The following is a 20944-nucleotide window of genomic DNA, read 5'->3' as shown; positions in this document are numbered from 1 at the left end:
ACCCAGGGTCCTGGGAGTTGGTAGATGATCAAAGCTCCGCTTAAGCTGAAGTTGGCTGACTTGTAGTTTGGATTTGAGGTGTTCCATGGAGTTGATTCCGGTTTCTGAGCTGGTGCTGCAGCTGACGGTGTCTTTGAAAATGGTGAGGAAAAGGAGGTCCAGGGGAGGCGTCGTCGTCCATTGCAGGTTTGCTGAGTGAGTGGGTGCTGAAGAGTATTCATGATATCAAGGAGTGAGGTGTGGGTGGAGTGTTGGGTGCGGTCAGTGTGGTTGAAGCAGGTGCTGGGGTAGTGGTTGTGGTGATGCAAGTTAAACAGAGGGCGTGCAAGTGAGGACTTCTTCCATGTAGTGAGATGCGGTATGGCAGCTGTGATGCAAGCGTTGCCCAGGGTTGACATCATGGAGGAGCGTGAAGGGGTAGTGGTGGGTTGGGGCAGGACCAGTGTTTCCGTCTCTGTGTGAGGTCCAGGCACAGACAGGCCTGCGATTGGCGTACCAGCAATGCGTCTGAGCTGTGGCCATGATTAGGTAGGCACTGGGAGTTGGAGAGAGGAGGAAAATAGGCGTGCGTCGAGGAAGCAGATGCGGAGTGGTGGTGGAGGGATGGGGTTACAGAAGGGAGGAGCAGAAAAAAAACAGAAGCACAGTGGGAGGCACATGGGCAAAAACAGAACACAAAGAGACAAAAGGCAAGAAAGAAACAGGAGAAACACAATCAAACTATGGCACAGAAAAGAAAGGTTCAAAACACAGGCACAAAAACAGGAAAAAGGCAAGAAATAAAGGGATGAAATGCAGTCAGAAAACACTGGCACGAAACAATAGATGGCTAAAGCACCAGCACCATAACAGAGAAAAAGGCAAGAAAAAGACAGTCAAAATGCAATGAGTGACATTGGCATGAGTGGGAGAAAGGCAACACAGGTACAAAACGGAAAAAAGTGGAGAAAAAGAATGTGTGATAGCTGTGAAGAGTGAGTGAGGACCCAAGAGGAAGATACAGAGTGAGATGGAGAGAGAGAGGAGTGCGGCGGGGGTCTTGAGGTGCTGGAGCAGAGTCCGAAAGAGCATTGACCGGTCGGAGGACTAGTCACAGGTAAATTAAAGAGGGCCATGGCCACCCCGTTTAATCATTCTCATCAAACATTAATTCACTCTTCTCCTTCCATGTGTAGCACACATTTGCAAGTCCTACTGGAAAAGGCATTCTAGTAGGTAGAAGAAGTCTTCAACAATAAAGAAACAACTGCCACAAGGATTCGTAAGGGTACAGCACTTGCTCCGATAACAGGCAGGATCGGACAAGGAATCGTTACAGAAAAGCGCAAACATCCCCACCGACTATCCATGCAGAGACCTTGGAGAAAACTGCAGCATCTTTTGGAAGACCATTTCTTCAGAGAGTGGAAAGGCACAAGTTTGAGTTGAACTCTGGCTCCAATGAATGTCACTGACTGCACAATTAATTTTTCATTTTTTTCCTCAACTTGTCTAGCGGCTCAAGATTTTTCTTGTGTGTCTAGAGTTGTCAATGAGCATGTGAGACATGGCGAGTTACCTTTCTGGAGAAGAAAAAAAAGTTTAGAATAATTCCAGGATCCAGATAAACTTTCCAACAATGCTTGCATGTGCCTCTAGAGAACATTGTGTGGCTCCATTGTGGCACCCCAGAAGTGTCACTCCTCTGGGACATCATCTTCTCAAACGTTCTCCTAGGCTCTCAAACAAGGAGCACTTCAAACCTTCACCTTTGACCTTACTAAGATATTAAAGAGTTCACTACACAAAAGGTGGAGGACAGAGGGCACTAAGGACTACGCAGTTAGATACAGTATCCAATAAAAACAGCATTAACAAAGGTAACTAACTTTCTTCTGATGGATACTTCTACCTTCAGGAGAACTATCACAGCAGTACCTCACAAAGGTGGAGGACCTGTGGAGGGACCAGAAAGTCCTACAGACAAAAGCTGGCAAAGTAGTCTTCCAGCTGGACCTCTCTGCCAAGGGGGAAGAGCTTCATGAACACCCAAGTTGCAGCCTGGCAGACGTCTAAAACAGAGACTCCTCGTGCCAATGTTGTTGTAGCAGCCTCGGCTCTGGTAAAAGTTTTCTGGCCCACACGTGGGACTGCAGAAGGTGTATGAAACTACACATCCTGCAAGTCCAGAAACCCCTCCAGTCTCTTGGGTCCAGAGTAGAAAGAATTTGAGGGAGAATGGTTATCCTTAATTTCTATTTTCTTGGAAAGGCATGCAAGTGCCAAAGGGCCAGTACATGCTTGAAACCTGCCCTTTTCCGATATGAAGAAGAAGCATGAGCAGCACTTCTCTCCTCTCGGAGCCCGGCACCCGGTCACTCAGGGAAAGGTTACTTTCTGAACTGTTGCCAATTGTTTAAGTTCAAGACCTCAGCTGCACCACTACTGCAAAAGGGCACTTTTTTCCGTTGGCAGCCCAATTTGGGAGTCAAGCCCCGTCTCAGGATACGTGTCTAGCCCAAAGGCACATTGTAAATCTAAACTTAAGCCATCATCAGAGTTACAAGGGGAGAGTAAATGATCTGTCTCATTCTCATCATCAGAATCTTAAGGAAAATTAGGGATGTTCTGAAAAGCATTAGCATTGTATCCAAAGGGAGCCTCCTGCTTCTCCAGTACTGGTGTTAGGGTAGAGGCCTAGGGTTGGTGTCTGGCTGTATAATGACTGTCGCGCTGCAAAATAACCAATATGCAATCATAGGCCTGGGGCGGGCCAAAATCAATTTGGAACAGAAGATCGGCAACAGTTTGGATCTTGGGCTGGGAAAACTGGTATGGGAAAAAACGGCATGCACTTTGGTCCTGGGTTGTCATTTTGACACAGCTTTGGTACAGGCCTGGTAATGGGCCTCGCTGAATTAGTTGGCGTCGGGGAACAGACTTGTCAGCTGAAGTCAGTGTCGGGGGCCCAGTGACCTGGAGAGTGCCAGAGGGAGCCAAAATGCATGAAAAAATTGAAGGAAGACTTCTTTGAAAGCCGCTATTTATTGTGGAGTCGACGACAGCCTGCGGCAGGGCGTGCTAGCACCAATTACAGGATCGGGTCAGATCTGAGGGACACCAGGGGTTTTAGACTTTTACCATGACACCTCCACCGTTCTCACCAGTCTGAGTGGCAGGATGGAGTCAAGTCCTGCTTAGCCTTCCAGCACTGGTGGAACGCCTTGGACTTAAACTTACTGAAAGGCTTCAACCCGGAACTGGACTTTTTGTGGAAACAGGCTTATGACCGGGATGGCGAGCAACCCCGTGACTTGGAGCAGCACTTGGGCTTTGAACACAACCTCTCCTTATGCTTGTGACGTAGAGCTTCGCCTTCACCCACATCACCTTTGGGTGCGTAACGCGCACTTATGAGTTCTGATGGGAGTTCAAGTACCAGAATTAAGCATCTTGTGGGTTTCATGGCAGGAATCTCTTTCCTTCAGTCTTGGCATGGTTTGAATCTTTGTCTCTTTAGTGGGAGTATTTTGCCAAGCACAATCTTGTTGTAAGAATTTTGAAGTTGTCAAAAGACCAACAAAAGATGGGAGTGGAGCTCCAGATTCGCATCGAAGGGGACAGAATAGGAACGGATGTCAGAGGACAGGAATTGGGCATAAATGTGGCTCCTCTCCATCACTTCAGGGGAGATCCAGTCATACAGTGCCACCTAAAGGCCCACAGGAGCACTGCTGGAAAAATTCTCTGGATGCTGCCTGGCGCATGGAAGTAGTCTAATGGGGCGGAATCTCCAGTTAGAAGTATCCATCAGAAATTAACTTTTTCAGGGTCTATGTTTGCACTATTGTGCAAATCTGATTGTCTTTTTGGGGGCAACAGCTTTGTGTATTTATGTTGGGCTCACTTTCCTGCTATTACCACATGTGGGTTTGCCACATGCATCACTGGAGTCTTTTACTCATTATTTATCTATGGATCACATGTGCTACAGACAGGGTTACTTGTCATACCCACCCCAGCATGCTGTAACAATTGTAAGGAAAAGTAAGACGTTCTTGCATCCGCTAAAAGGAATATCTCAAAAAGCTCCTTGCTCTCACGCACCTTGACTTCTTGACAGTCCCTGTGTTGATTTCTTCTAGTGAGGGGGAAGTGGTGAGACTTCAATCACAGTCGTGCTCTTATGTAGCAGACACTTATTCAATCAAACATTAAATGTAGTTTTAAAGCATCCCCACTGTTACTTTCAGTCATGAGCATCAAACTAAATTAGCAGTAAATCTTGGACTTGATGTTAATGGAAAAACACTTAAGTCGGCAGCCATCATGTGCATTACCTTCTGATTTATAGCGTCCCATGTGCCTTGCTCTTGATGCAGCGCACCTCCTTTTCAACCCTATGGCTGATGCTTTTTCTTGTCACAACAGAACAAAACGTACTTATTACATTTTGAGGATTATTGAAACAGTTTTCTGTACTTTCAAATGGTCTTTTTCTGTAGGCGATGAAAGATTATAAACAGAGGTCAAGTGTGCTAATGGTGGATATAGTTTTGAACTCTGCTTGCAAACAAAAATAAAAATTACAAAAAGGACTCATGCTTTATGTCTCATTCAGTTATACGTAATGATCAAAAAGTCTTCTTACAGGTTGCGAAAAAGAGCACGACTGCTGGCGGATGCATCTGAAACCAAGAACTGATAGAGAAGATACAGCTACATGCGTACAAGAGTCAAGGAGAAAAGAAACTCATTGCCACATTAACACTGCTTCTTGCTTACCTTATATACCACACTTATTTGTGTAGGTTCACTCCTTCCGTTCCCCTCCACAAGTCAATGATTACGGTTTTGCCTGCAACTTGTTGAGATTATGGAGTTCTTGGTTAAGGGACAGAGAATTTCAAGTATTGCTTGCAATGCTCACCCCTATCCATCTAAAAGTCTACATTTTCTAAATTGACTTTTAAAACATATTAAATTAATCTAAGGAAAACTCTGCTGAACTTTTGCAGTTCTTATAGGACAATGAGAGAGGCATTGTCCGAAGGGAAAACAGGCATGCAGGATACTGCGAGTTACCGGAGGGAAGCATACATTTTCTGAAAAGACTTCAATAATGTGCTTTACAAAGCCACTTACCATTTGTCCGTAACTAGGAGAGGAGTGTTCGCTGCGTGACCAGCCCTGAAACAGGCTGTCCTATGAAGAGCAGAGTCCGCACAGGCGGTCATTTTTTGACTTCTTGTTAAACATATCTGCATAATGTTAGTGAGACAAATAGCACAAAATACCTTGGAAGTGTGAGACTAATAGGGCCAGAACTTAGTCAGTACTGCCTTTGAGATGAGAAGCAAAGTTCACACACGTGTATATATATCTATCTATATATATATATATATATATATATATATATATATATATAGAGAGAGAGATAGAGAAAAAATTATATCTATAGAAATTTAATATATATATATATACATATATAGGTTACAGGGACGTTATAGTTAGGTTCTGAATTTAAATCGAAGAAAACCATAGAAATTCTGCATTTATAGTTAGTTATTTCAAGTAACTATAACTCGTGCCCCAGCCATGCACAGTTTTCTCTGCAATAATTTGACTGCTAATGTTTCACTGATATTTTTTTAATGATGTTATAAAAGTTGTCATAAATGTTTTAATCTCTGTGGTAATTAGAAGCACATGGCGAGGGTATGAGTTATAGTTACTTCATTGCGCATGCGAGTGGCCCTCGCCATGCACTGCTATTATCCCAGATATTACATCACTCATTACATTTTCTCTGACAGTGTTGGTAATATCACTGTAATAGTTGTAGGAAAATTACTGAGGAGAAAACTGTGCTCTATAACTGAAATAACTCTATAACTGATGAATTTCTATGGTTTTGTGTGTGTGAAATCTTAACCTAACCATAACGTCCATGTAACCTTTGAGATATATATATATATATATATATATATATATATATATATATATATATATATATATATATATATATATATATAATATATTTGCTGGAAAAAAACAAAGGTTACAGGGACGTCATAGTTAGGAAATAGAATTATAAAACAAGCATTTACAATGCAAGAGGTCTCACATTTGCTTGAGTTAGAGCTACTGGCATTGTAAGTTTATAACTGGACTTTTCTTGCCACATAAATTGGTCAACCCTGTCTCATAATTTTATCTTTTCCTGCCATATAATTCCAGTGGCCCTGCATATAACTAAAGCACTTCCATTTACCTTCTTCCTCTAAATGCAGCAAAAAATGACAATTTGGCATTTAGCATCCTACTTTAAATATGTCATACTAATTCCAATGGAATACCACTTTCCCCAACCCACCATCAGAGATGCTGACTGGCTAACACAATTCCCCCCAAAAAGACACAAGACAGCCACAGAAGAGAAATAAACTACAAGGATCACCCAAATATATCAAGAGTGTTCAGTCATAGTATAATAAGAATGTTACATTGGCCTGAATTATGGTCATAACTGCAATAAGGAGAGATTATTAAAACATATACAATTATTATATAAACCTTTATGAGAAAAACTTTTGGCATTAGACTGTAATACTCAACACAGCCACTAGAGGGCACTATAACAAAACTATCATTTTTAAGAAACATGGTCAAGTAACCATGTTAGCCCCTAGAGGGGATAACCCCATGAAACAAACAGGAGAAACTAATGCAGTGTAACCATATACTTATTCCCTAGAGTTAGTGTTTAGGGCTAGCAGGCCTACTGCAATGATATTATAAACAGGACCTTTAAAACAAACCCTCTCCCAGCTGTAGGGTCCCCACTAAACTACAGTGGGGACCCAGAGATGATGTAGCCAGAAAGAGCGTTTTGAAGGTGGTCCCATTGTCCTAAGACACCACAGGCTGAGTTATGAGCAAAATTGTTTTGTAAAGTAATGCCCTGCAAAAGCATTATGGGTCAAGTTTTCCAGAGTACAGTGAATACTGTAGTATCGGCTCTCCCACTGTGCCAAGAGAGCTGCTTTCCCTTTGAGGATTTCTGTTTTATGTAAAGCATTCACCAATTTCAAGTGTTTTTAAAGTGAGACCCACAAGAAATTACTCTGATTAGATAACTGGGTGACCAGCGCTCCAATACCGCAGCTCGAGTTGACGCTGTTGCACCTGTACGTGATGTGAGCAATTGTGCAATAATCCATGTAATGGGCAGTCTGAACGGCGTGACAAAAACAGCCCCAAGGCGGGACAAACGTAAAGGAATGACATCAAGGGATTTTTGAAAGGCAAGCAAAGAAATAAATGAAAGTGATGGGCGTTGTTAAAAGCCCACAATACTTACAAAAGGTCAAAGTGCTCGACCTAAAAACATAGAAATTCACTTAAACAAAGGTTACAGAGACGCTATAGTTAGGCTCACATTTTAAATTACGAAACCATAGAAATTCACCAGTTATAGTAAGGGTTACCTCAAAGAACTATAACTCATGCCCTAAGGTAACTTTCAGCACAATTTGAAAAGAAAAATGTATTTGTCATTTAAAAACAGTAAGATCACCTTTCAGTATGAGCCTTAAACATTTGAATAAAAATAAAAAAAATTAAAAAAATAAAGGTGGGAAAACAACACACCTGGACTCTAACCCTCAAAGCTGTTTATTTTTTTTCATATTTCTTTAAGTCCTTTATGAGCTATCTGGGACCTCGGGCAGAGTCTCAAGGTCTGCTCCGCCGTCCCACTGCTCCAGCAAGCAGGCAGCTGCTTTAAGTAGCAGCTCCATGTTTGCTGGACCAAAGCTTTCATCTCTGTTCCCTGCACGCATATCTGCATGCAGGGAACAGGGATGAAAACTCCGCTTTTTGACAGCAGGACCTGTTTGACAGGTCCCACTATCAAAAAGCAGAGTGCTATTTGACTTGGCTACAGCTGTCAAAGCTGTATCCAAGCCACAGCAAACACCTATATCCCAGGGATGGGCACCCCAGGACTTAGCAAGTAGCAGTCCCCGGGGCCATTAGAGGTCTCACCCTCCCCCCAAGCAAAAAAACATCCTCGGGGAGGTGGTGGTCCCCGGGGCTAAGAGGGTCCAAAACAAACACCCTTTCAATTTTTTCAGTTTCGGGGGAGGTGTTGGTCCCGGGGCTGCAGGGGGGCCGCATTAATGTAGCTCATCACCCCAGGGAGGTGGCGGTCCCCGGGACTGCGGGAGAGGCCAAAAGGGCCTCCCCCACTTGATTTAAATACAACCCTGGGGAGGTGGCGGTCCCCAGGGGTTGAAGCCCCCCCGGATTAATTCTGAAAAGCCCCCGGGAGGTGGTGGTCCTCGGGGCTGTAAGGGGTTGGGGGGGGTACAGTGTGGCTCCCCCACCGTCTCATCAATATAGATTATCACCCGGGGAGGTGGCGGTCCCCAGGGCTACAGCCCTTTGCCCGTAGGATTTTTTGGAGGAAAAAAAAAAAAAAAAAAAAAGGAGGTGCTGGAGCCCACCCTTCATTGTTTTTAATTTCTGCCAGGTCCACCACGTATCGCGTCAAATAAATGGCAAAAAGAAATACTTTTTAGCCCGGGTGGAGGGTCTCTGGTAAAGCTAAGGGGTCAGGGCGTCTATACCTTGGCCCCCTTTCTTATTTATTTATTTATTTTTACATTTTTGTCTGGGACTCTGCTCAAGCCAAGTCCCAACATGGCTGTTAACAATTCCTTGTTGAAGTGTCAGCCAATCAGATCTCAGCACGAGATTGGGAGTGGTCGCGAATCCTTTGTCCCTATATATACAAATTTGGATTTCCTTAAATATCTCTAAAACTAATGAATAACAAAAAGGGTTCATTTTGGACCAAGCGCTACCTTTCTGCCAAATTTGGTGTAATTCCATCCAGTAGTTTAGGCGCTATCGCTGTTCAAAATCACTATGGAATAATTAATGGAGAAAGTGCTTTGGGGCCCCCACCCCGACACATTTTTGCAGGGGGTATTTAGGACCAAGTTAGCCACCGGGGGCAGCAGAGCACTGCAGTAGCCAGAGGGCTTGCAGCCAATGAGAAACAGCAAGCTGAAAAGAGTCATGCAGACACTCCGCACCCCTCACCCCCGCCATCATGACTGGAGGAAAAAGCAACAATTCTACTTGTTAAGCGGAAGAGGACACTGGGGCAGGTGTGTTTACAATGACAACTCAGTGCCATACTTCTATACAGAAATCCAAAAGTCACTGAGGGGTGAAGTGAAGGAGAGAAGGGGTGTAGCTTTGCCTTCAGCTGACTTAGCAGGATTGCAAGTTCATGGGGTAGGACAGTGCTGTGTCGAGAGGTACGGGAACATGAAGGCTGCAAGTAAACCAAGGTCCCATATGTTGTAGGGGGTGTAATCTGGTGTTTCCAAAGTAGCCTCTACTCCTACTGCCAGTCAAAATGCTTACTGGTAATTGAAGAAAAGGTTCTGTGACTTAGGTTTTTTAGTAATTTTTAGTAATTTTCTTTCTGCTTTCTAGGATTAGTCTTTAGAAATGACAGGTCTAGTAGTCAATTAAAAAGTTTTTTGTGTTGAGTTTTATGTCTTTTGGTAAGAAACACCGAGTGAGTAAAGATCTTGAACCTGCCAAGCTTCTGTATAATTATTTATTAATGTATGGTGTGTGCTGCTTTTTAGGATAGACTGAGCAATATGGTCTTACTAGCCATCTCAACAATTTGATGCTTAATGGCAGCGAGAGCAAATGGCTTGCAAGTTGGAGTGAATGAGTGTCGATCAATGATTTTTAGGCATTTATTTATTTATTTTAAACAGTGGTGTAGAAACTGGTTATTTAATTTTAAAGATGAAAAAGGTGTACACAAATGGTTGGCATTGTCAGAAAGATACAGGGTGAGGCAGACATCAATGTATTGAGGCGATATGATGACAATGAAGCAAGAAGAACACATGAAAACATGGAGAATATTTTAGATGTTGCATCCCGATGGGAGCTAAAACATTAAGTGTTCCAGTGGTGGTTATATCCGGGCCTCTGGAATTATGCGGCACAGGAGGTCCAAAATATGCGGCAGGGTTAACTAACATGCTGCAAGAGAAGGCAAATGATGCGGCATAATATGGCACTTTCTGTGATAGTATTACCTCATTATTTTCTCATTTGTACACTTTCCAGCTTTGCATGGGCATTGGCTGCACTCCATTAATACCGGTTTAACACCCAAATATAGCAATAAGCAACAGAATGGTGACCAGTCAGCCTTTGCGAAGAGCCTTCCACTGAGCGGCGACACGGGCCACTGCATTTTTAGTAACTTTTGAACTGTTTGAGCTAAATAAAATAAAAAAATGTTTAAAATCTGCAGATTATGTAGCAGATGATAAATTATGTGGTGAATGTGACAGATCCATAATTATATAAAAAACTCAGTGGCTGCACAATCTCATAATTCCAATGGACCTGGTTACACGGTTCTAAAACTTCTACAGTAAGTTATCACTTAAGGCCTCACTTCCAAAGGGCAAGAAAATAATATTTAAGGAAAATTTGGTTACTCATGAATGCTTCTCCTGACTTGGCTTCTGTAGAAGCGTAGCACTGGTCACACTTTGCCACTGTATGTAATGTGGATTTTTTACGGGAGTGACATTGTCAAACTGAACACATTTTTGTAAAAATCAAAGATTTAGGTTTACCACTTCTTTAAACAAGCACTGGCAATGCCAATAAATCTGGCTTCGAAGGAATGTTGTATGGTTATGTGTAGCATTACTAGTAAATAGCAGAGGAATAGATATTTTTGTGTGTCAGGATAGCATTGTAGACTAATGTTAGGTCAGATGACAGCTGCATAGTCAAGCTACACCTAAAAATCCATGTAGGTTAATGACTGGCCTCCTCCATCTGAGTTGCTGCCAGAGAAAAGCAGCAAGTTATCTAGTTATCCAAGACACTTTAATAGCATTGCAGTGCCATGTGTGGGACCTTGAAAGTTGAAGCTCGGGCAGTTGGATGAACAAAATGGTCACACCTTTTGAGGGGGCAATCACTTTTTTTATGGAAGAACACAACATTTGCTCAATCAAAACATGTACTCCTGGCTCCCAACATGTGGATGGAGGCAAAGCCCTCGCCTCGCGATACTCAAATAATTGTCTGGCAAATGCTGCACTGTCAAGCCCGACCATAAGAATTAAGTTCACACAAATCACATAATGAGTGTGAGTGATTCATGTACAATTAAGGTGGGGACTAAAGAGTAAAGCATTCTATTATGTTGGATGAATATGCCTGGGATAAAAATCAATAACTGCATACTTTAATGTGAAAAGAAATGCAAGGAATACTTAAACGAAAGTTTTTATTACATTTTTATTAAGAAAAGCGTACAGAGGCACATAAGATCCCTGGTTTCTTTCAAAATTGTACCATGCTTGTTTTCTTTACTCACAAGGCAAACAACAAAACAGAAAGTGAATTTTAAAATATGATACAAATACTAGAAATTAGGAACAGTAGGTAAATCAAGCGGTTGGGTAAAGAAAAACAAATAACATGCCATTTGGAAACTGGGGCTGAAAACCTCTCAAAGCACAATTTATAATACTACAAAACTATACTCTTTCCTTAATCACTTAACGTTTGGATTTCTCAAATGTACCATTGCCCGGACCCTGAAAATTAACAAGACACAACAACTTAAAGACACTTTTTGGCTAGCAGCAAACTGAATTTCTACCTCTTAGAAGTGTAACAGCTGCAGAGTGTTAACATGTTGTTTAGGTCTATAGTGAAACTACAAGTTTTTAATAAGTAATCCAAACTGCAGTTGCTTAGTGCTTTCAAAAGAAAGGCTACTAAAAAAGACGTCATTATTATGTTTGTATACACTGCCATGCACATCTATACAACTGAAACAGTTACAAAAACTAAACATGAAGTCATATCTAGTAAACTGAATAAAAAAGCATTTCAAAAAGATACTCAGTAGTAGGCATATGCAATTTGTAGATGTATAGAAGAAATAACTGTAAAATTCTCTGGTACGTATTTTTTATAACATTCAAATATATATTTTTGATGTCCTTTTTGGGAGGGAGGGTTACTAAAATTATTGATAATGACTTAATACCAGTAACTTACAGGTAGGCAACATAGGTTTGCAAACACTGCTGTTTACCAAGTAAAGCTAACCAAAGCTACATTCTGCAAACAACTAACTGTATATAATGTGGATCTTGCAAGACCTGTTTGAAATGAGCTACCATATAAGGTTCAGAGAGAGTGTCTTTAAACGGAGGCCCTAGGCAACCCATCATATATTCCGATTACGTACCAGGCTAGGGTCTTTTATTTCTTAACTAATACATGAGATCCCGCTACCCAATTTGAAACAAAGCTCGTGGCGGCCTCTGTGTGCTAGGCTGGGGTCCTTTATTTCTTGTTAATGCATGAGATCCCGCTACCCAATTTGAAACAAAGCTCGTGGCGCCCTGTGTGTGCTAGGCTGGGGTCCTTTATTTCTTGCTAATGCATGAGATCCTACTACCCAATTTAAAACAAAGCATGTGACGCCCCAAGTTGCCAATTTACAATATGCCTTTATACAGCAAGCGCCTATGTTTGCTTCAGATGGATCAGGTGTGTAGTGCCACGGACAGTCTGGAATATGATCTAATACATTCTGATGGTCGGAGGACCTTTAATTCCTCTCCTTCTGTTCAGCTAAAGCGCCTTATGGTTAATTCAGTGTAATAAACTGTCAAGGAAAAAAAAAAAAATCAGGATGTAGAACACGTGAAGAAAAGACATATGTAATGAGGTTTGTTGGAAGGAATGAGCGTCCTGAATGTGACTTTACACTACTTAAATATAATATATATCAAAAACGAAGTTGTCCTCATGTGACAACTTCCCGTTTATAAAACCTGTTGGGCGTGCGCTTTCACATGAGGACAACTTCGTTTTTTATATATATATATAGATTTTTTTTAACAAAAAAGCCAAACAGCCACCCTTATTAAAATTTGTGTGTGTCCTTGTTCCTTGGAAGTCTTATAGAACAGCTGGCCAAAATCGTTAGTAGCGGCAATAAAAAAATTGGGACGATAATTGGCAGGTACTCGGGTACACATTTGTTTTGAGTTTTAACTTACAAGTCTGGGGATATACGTCAACTTTGGAAGAAGGAATGTTTGATCATGCCTCTACCTGGCTAATACAAAACAATTTGGGAATTTCTTCAAACTTTCTAAAGGCCCTAGAAATCATGGCTTTTCAACTGTACATCTGCTCATCCACTCTTTAAGGCAGTATATCATACATCATGTACTGGCTGGCGACAAAACTACGAGCTGTAACAAACATTAAAAAGTATCAGTTACGCACGTTTCCATCACATGCAAAAAAATAAAAACATGACATAAAAGCCTAGTTGGCTACAATGCATAATTCTCTGTGATGGGTTTTTCATGAATTATGAAAAATAATCTGCACGCATGACGTGTATGATTTATGAGCCCAGAAAGCATTGTAGCTTCCGCAATTACTCCCCAAAAATGCACGTCTTTTTACATACAGCTGTTGTGGGGCAAAATACAGCCAGAGAAAGCAATATATATTCCGCAGGTGTGCACTGGGCTGTAGCAATGGGAAAGTGAAACAAAGGAAGTGTCTACTGTGATGTGTGCATCCTGTGCCCTGCCGGAAGAGGCTCTGCCCTGGAGTACAGATGTGTACAATGACACACAGAATGTTGCATGCCTTCTGTTTCAAGGCGGAGGTGTTGTGCTCTGAAAGCATGGACCGTACCACTGTAAAGGCTGTCGGGGGACTGTACTAAGCAATAAGGCAGGCCTTACTCCACTAGAACTCACAGCTAACACAACAAGCGCGAGTTCATTTTGCAAACTTTCTAACAATTGCAGACATTATTGTGCCATCATACCATTTCCAGAGCGCGCCCCCCCCAGCCATCGCCCCGACACCCATGCGACCAATTCATTTCACAAGTATTTTGTTTCTTTTTAACATCTGGGGGTTTCAGCCAATGTCTGGAGATCCGGGTTAGTCAAAGCCCTGCCAGTCACTCTGCTCCGAGTCGTACTCCAGCTCGGCGCCGACGCACCGGACGCCCTCCAGCAGCATGGGCGTCCCGTGGTGCCGATCTGCAAGAGAAATCGGTCTCATTAATTCTTATAGTTCAGCCACCGTTACAGAAAAACACAAATCTGCAAATCCTTTCCACGGTCTTAAATCTGCTTCTAAAAAGGTTTCAGACTGGAAAACAGTTTGCTCACAAACACCAACGACGTGGGAATTCAGCTTATCTGCAACTAACATCTTTCACGGGGGGGCGGGAAATGCCACAATAAACATGACGTTCGTGTTCCTGTCTGATTTTCCAAAGCAATTAAATCCGCACTTTATTTCCATTTTATGCCCGAGGGAGCATAGGCCACTTTTCCTGCCATTACAGTTACAGCAAGTGTAAGAGACCAGAACCGAGCATGCATCTGAAAAAAACTCATTTCTGCCGCGAAACAAACTCTAAACAAGCATTTGCAATACAATGGGTCTCGCATATTTCGAACAATTTGTCATCGGTTGACAACAGCGCCCACGAGAAAACACAAAAGAATAAAACATGAGTGGAAACTGAGAAGAGACTACTTAATTAAAAAAAGTTAGCTTTAAAAAATAAAGTTTTGCAATTTTGTTTGTCCTGCTGGACATGTTTTTGCCAGTCCCAAGCCTTCTGTTTGCGGGGCACTGGAAGTTAGAAAAAAATAGTACCTCAATCACGTCGGTAGCAGCGGACGATCACTAATTAAGTTGCATCAATTAGTGCTTGATCCCTGCTCCACAGAGAAACGGAAGTGATGCAAGGCGTGCCTTGACAAATTACGAGGCTGTAAATAAGAGTGCCACGCAAACCAACAACTGGTGAGCGACAGGCGGGCTCCAAGCCCAATGCGCTACGCATGCACTCTCAGGCTCGACCCTAAAAAGGAATACAAATGGTGGAAGAGCTATTTACACTAAACTGAGGTTTGGCATGTGTAAGAAATTGTGTTATTAGTTGTGCAGGGGGTGAAGTCTGGACAAGTAATATGCCCACAATTTCCCCTAACTGGGAACCAAGTGCCCCACTGTAGCAAAACAGGCCTTCTCAGGGGAGGTGGTGTAGGTTAGTAATCATCATTTACTGGTAACACAACAACACTCAGACTGTCAAAGTCAGTGCGTTTTCTCCGAAAAAGGAAAACTGCATTTATTATGCACATACACAACTCAATACTATAGCCCGCTACCCAGGGCTATACCAGTTGTTATACGCCATGATACCAAGTTATATGCCCGAGGGCAGACAGAAGGGCTATAAGGCAATAAGAACATTCCACACACTAAGGACAGAATATTCTAAATGAAAAAGTGAGAAAAATTAAGACAAACATTGGAATGTTGAAGTTCTGGGCGCAGAGCTACTCTACTGTCTTCAATGGAGCTCTCAACATTCCAATGTTTTAATACACATAAAGGCATTGGGCAGATTGAAATACCTTTGGTTGAATTCTGAAATCACATGACTCCTAATGGTACATGACACTTAAAATCACAGTATCCCCACCTACACCAGATAGGACATCACAATATTGAGGGGAGGAGGGAGGTCACTTTAAATACATCATGCCTATTGGCTTTGTATAGGGGTTACCACAATAAAAGACCAATAACCACATGTTAAAAATCCCCACTAGATCACTAAAATCTATAGCAACACAACCATTATCAGTTTAACATCTGTAATGTTCATAAAAAATCACCTTCCACAATGTTATAAATAAAGCATTGAAAAAAAACCAAACGTGCCTGTGTCTCTGTTTAACATGTTTAGACTACATATAAGGCAACCATAGGACCAACCCCTAGAGGGCACTGCCTTCTCAAAAGTTCCAGCCTTACGAATAATTGAAAAACAATGTTGAAAAGCCTTGCTTTTAATGACACCAGAAACTTAGGGTCAATATTTAACAAGTTAGAGGTGAGGGGCTGCTGCACCTCCTGCAGCCCCCAGAGTATATTTAACCCCTTAGCTGCTGGGCCTTTCCCCCCCAGTGCTGAGCCCTTTTTTGGCTATTTGGGGTAGTTCGCGCTTAGGGCTTCATAACTTTTTGTCCACATAAGCTAACCAAGCCAAATTTGCGTCCTTTTTTTCCAACATCCTAGGGATTCTAATGGTACCCAGAGTTGGTGGTTTCCCCTGGAGGAGACCAAGAAAATAGCCAAAATACAGTGAAAATTTAGTTTTTTCCAAAAAAATGGGAAAAAAGGGCTGCCGAAGAAGGCTTGTGGTTTTTTCCCTGAAAACGCCATCAACAAAGGGTTTCTGGTGTTGAAATCACTATCTTCCCACCTTTCAGGAACGGGCAGACTTGAATCAGAAAACCAAATTTTTCAACACAAATTTGGCATTTTACTGGGACATACCCCATTTCTACTATATTTGATGCTTTCAGCCTCCTTCCAGTTAGTGACAGGAATGGGTGTGAAACCAATGCTGGATCCCGGAATGCTAAACATTTATGAAAACTAGACAAAATTCTGAATTCAGCAAGGGGTCATTTGTGTAGATCCTACAAGGTTTTCCTACAGAAAATAACAGCTGAAATAAAAAAATATTGAAATTGAGCTGAAAACAACAGCCATTTTTCTTTATGTTTTACTCTGTAACTTTTTCCTGCGATGTCAGATTTCTGAAAGCAATATACCGTTTTGTCTGCTGGACTCTTCTGGTTGCGGGGATATAAAGGGCTTGTAGGTTCATCAAGAACCCTAGGTACCCAGAGCCAATAAATGAGCTGCACCCTGCAGTTGGTTTTCATTCTATACTGGGTATACAGCAATTCATTTGCTGAAATATGAAGAGTGAAAAAGAGGTATCAAGAAAACCTTTGTGTAGGAAGTTGGCTCTGTATGTGCTATTTCAAAGTAAGGAATAGCATGCACAGAGTCCAAGGGTTCCCCTTAGAGGTAAAATAGTGGTAAAAAGAGATAATACTAATGCTCTATTTTGTGGTAGTGTGGTCTAGCAGTAGGCTTATCCAAGGAGTAGTGTTAAGCATTTGTTGTACATACACATAGACAATAAATGAGGTACACACACTCAGAGACAAATCCAGCCAATAGGTTTTGTATAGGAAAATATATTTTCTTAGTTTATTTTAAGAACCACAGGTTCAAATTTAACATGTAATATCTTGTTTAAAAGGTATTGCAGGTAAGTACATTAGGAACTTTGAATCATTTCAATTGCATGTATACTTTTCAAGTTATTCACAAATAGCTATTTCAAAAGTGGACACAGTGCAATTTTCACAGTTCCTGGGGGAGGTAAGTTTTTGTTAGTTTTACCAGGTAAGTAAGACACTTACAGGGTTCAGTTCTTGGTCCAAGGTAGCCCACCGTTGGGGGTTCAGAGCCACCCCAAAGTTACCACACCAGCAGCTCAGGGCCGGTCAGGTGCAGAGTTCAAAGTGGTGCCCAAAACTCATAGGCTTCAATGGAGAGAAGGGGGTGCCCCGGTTCCGGTCTGCTTGCAGGTAAGTACCCGCGTCTTCGGAGGGCAGACCAGGGGGGTTTTGTAGGGCACCGGGGGGGACACAAGCCCACACAGAAATTTCACCCTCAGCGGCGAGGGGGCGGCCGGGTGCAGTGTTAGAACAAGCGTCGGGTTCGCAATGTAAGTCAATGAGAGATCAAGGGATCTCTTCAGCGCTGCAGGCAGGCAAGGGGGGGCTTCCTCGGGGAAACCTCCACTTGGGCAAGGGAGAGGGACTCCTGGGGGTCACTTCTGCAGTGAAAGTCCGGTCCTTCAGGTCCTGGGGGCTGCGGGTGCAGGGTCTTTTCCAGGCGTCGGGACCTAGGTTTCAGAGAGTTGCGGTCAGGGGAAGCCTCGGGATTCCCTCTGCAGGCGGCGCTGTGGGGGCTGAGGGGGGACAGATTTTGGTACTCACAGTCGTAGAGTAGTCCGGGGGTCCTCCCTGAGGTGTTGGTTCTCCACCAGCCGAGTCGGGGTCGCCGGGTGCAGTGTTGCAAGTCTCACGCTTCTTGCGGGGAGATTGCAGGGTCTTTAAAGCTGCTCCTTTGGATAAAGTTGCAGTCTTTTTGGAGCAGGTCCGCTGTCCTCGGGAGTTTCTTGTCGTCGTCGAAGCAGGGCAGTCCTCAGAGGATTCAGAGGTCGCTGGTCCCTTTGGAAGGCGTCGCTGGAGGCCAGTTCTTTGGAAGGCAGGAGACAGGCCGGTGAGTTTCTGGAGCCAAGGCAGTTGTTGTCTTCTGGTCTTCCTCTGCAGGGGTTTTCAGCTAGGCAGTCCTTCTTCTTGTTGTTGCAGGAATCTAATCTCTAGGTTCAGGGAGAGCCCTTAAATACTAAATTTAAGGGCGTGTTTAGGTCTGGGGGGTTAGTAGCCAATGGCTACTAGCCCTGAGGGTGGGTACACCCTCTTTGTGCCTCCTCCCAAGGGGAGGGGGTCACATCCCTAATCCTATTGGGGGAATCCTCCATCTGCAAGATGGAGGATTTCTAAAAGTTAGAGTCACCTCAGCTCAGGACACCTTAGGGGCTGTCCTGACTGGCCAGTGACTCCTCCTTGTTGCTTTCTTTGTTCCCTCCAGCCTTGCCGCCAAAAGTGGGGGCCGTGGCCGGAGGGGGCGGGCAACTCCACTAAGCTGGAGTGCCCTGCTGGGCTGTGACAAAGGGGTGAGCCTTTGAGGCTCACCGCCAGGTGTTACAGCTCCTGCCTGGGGGAGGTGTTAGCATCTCCACCCAGTGCAGGCTTTGTTACTGGCCTCAGAGTGACAAAGGCACTCTCCCCATGGGGCCAGCAACATGTCTCTAGTGTGGCAGGCTGCTGGAACCAGTCAGCCTACACAGATAGTCAGTTAAGTTTCAGGGGGCACCTCTAAGGTGCCCTCTGTGGTGTATTTTACAATAAAATGTACACTGGCATCAGTGTGCATTTATTGTGCTGAGAAGTTTGATACCAAACTTCCCAGTTTTCAGTGTAGCCATTATGGCGCTGTGGAGTTCGTGTTTGACAAACTCCCAGACCATATACTCTTATGGCTACCCTGCACTTACAATGTCTAAGGTTTTGTTTAGACACTGTAGGGGTACCATGCTCATGCACTGGTACCCTCACCTATAGTATAGTGCACCCTGCCTTAGGGCTGTAAGGCCTGCTAGAGGGGTGACTGACCTATACTTGCATAGGCAGTGAGAGGCTGGCATGGCACCCTGAGGGGAGTGCCATGTCGACTTACTCGTTTTGTTCTCACTAGCACACACAAGCTGGCAAGCAGTGTGTCTGTGCTGAGTGAGAGGTCTCCAGGGTGGCATAAGACATGCTGCAGCCCTTAGAGACCTTCCTTGGCATCAGGGCCCTTGGTACTAGAAGTACCAGTTACAAGGGACTTATCTGGATGCCAGGGTCTGCCAATTGTGGATACAAAAGTACAGGTTAGGGAAAGAACACTGGTGCTGGGGCCTGGTTAGCAGGCCTCAGCACACTTTCAATTGTAAACATAGCATCAGCAAAGGCAAAAAGTCAGGGGGCAACCATGCCAAGGAGGCATTTCCTTACACTTTGCAATTCCAAAATGGGATCAAGATAAGGTTTTGAGGAGCAGTGGTTATTTGCACATCGCTGAATTCCGAGGTGCCCATACTAGCATGTGAATTGCAGGGCATTTCTCAAATAGACGTCTTTTTTACACACTCTCTTATATTTGGAAGGAAAAAATGTAGAGAAAGATAAGGGGCAATAACACTTGTTTTGCTATTCTGTGTTTCCCCAAGTCTCCCGATAAAAATGATACCTCACTTGTGTGGGTAGGCCTAGTGCCCGCGACAGGAAATGCCCCAAAACACAACATGGACACATCCTATTTTTTTTTATAGAAAAAACAGCTGTTTTTTCCAAAGTGCCTACCTGTAGATTTTGGCCTCTAGCTCAGCCGGCACCTAGGGAAACCTACCAAACCTGTGCATTTCTGAAAACTAGAGACCTAGGGGAATCCAAGGAGGGGTGACTCGCGGGGCTCGGACAAGGTTCTGTTACCCAGAATCCTTTGCAAACCTCAAAAAGTGGCTAAAAAAACAAGTTTTCCTCACATTTCGGTGACGGAAAGTTCTGGAATCTGAGAGGAGCCACAAATTTCCTTCCACCCGGCGTTCCCCCAAGTCTCCCGATAAAAATGATACCTCACTTGTGTGGGTAGGCCTAGCGCCCGCGACAGGAAATGCCCCAAAACAGAACGTGGACACATCACATTTTTTCATAGAAAACAGTGACCAACCTGTGGAATTTTGCCTCTAGCTCAGCCGGCACCTGGGGAAACCTAGCAAACCAGCACATTTTTGAAAACTAGAAACCCAGGGGAATCCAAGATGAGGTGACTTGTGGGGCTCGGACCAGGTTCTGTTACCCAGAATCCTTTGCAAACCTCAAAATGTGGCTAAAATACCACGTTTTCCTCACATTTCGGTGACAGAAAGTTCTGGAATCTGAGAGGAGCCACAAATTTCCTTCCACCCAGCGTTCCCCCAAGTCTCCCGATAAATATGATACCTCACTTGTGTGGTTAGGCCTGGTGCCTGCGACAGGAATAGATCACACAACGGTCAATGTTGGTCCTTACGTGAGGCAGCTGTTGACCCTGGGGTGATCCATTCCTGACACAGGCACTAGGTGTAGGCACTCAAGTGGGGTAGTGTTTTTATCAGGACAGGTGAGGAGTCACTGGGTGGTAGGAATGTTGTGGATCCCAGCATATTCCTATAGTTTGTGTGACAGAAATGCGAGAAAAATAGAGTTTTTTTTCAACATTTCAGCTTTGCAGGGTATTCTGGGTAAGAAAACTTTGGGGAATCCACACAAGTCACAACTCTGTGGACTCCCCCGAATGTCTA

At 43.5% G+C, this 20944-nt stretch overlaps 1 protein-coding gene across 3 annotated transcripts in view; it reads right to left on the bottom strand.

Annotated features, from left to right (window-relative positions):
- Nucleotides 1-11328: 11328 nt before the first annotated feature.
- Nucleotides 11329-20944, bottom strand: part of ADISSP (adipose secreted signaling protein) — a 309465-nt gene continuing 299849 nt past the window's right edge. For all 3 annotated transcript variants that reach the window (XM_069205208.1, XM_069205193.1, XM_069205201.1), the window contains one exon: nucleotides 11329-14141. In XM_069205208.1, the coding sequence (XP_069061309.1) occupies nucleotides 14041-14141 (101 nt within the window). In that variant the 3' untranslated portion in view covers nucleotides 11329-14040. The remainder of the gene's footprint in view (nucleotides 14142-20944) is intronic.

This window comes from Pleurodeles waltl, chromosome 1_2 (genome assembly GCF_031143425.1).
Source record: "Pleurodeles waltl isolate 20211129_DDA chromosome 1_2, aPleWal1.hap1.20221129, whole genome shotgun sequence".
NCBI classification, from domain to species: domain Eukaryota; kingdom Metazoa; phylum Chordata; class Amphibia; order Caudata; family Salamandridae; genus Pleurodeles; species Pleurodeles waltl.
Note: the sequence above shows the minus strand (reverse complement) of the source record. Positions and strands in the feature narration are given on the sequence as shown.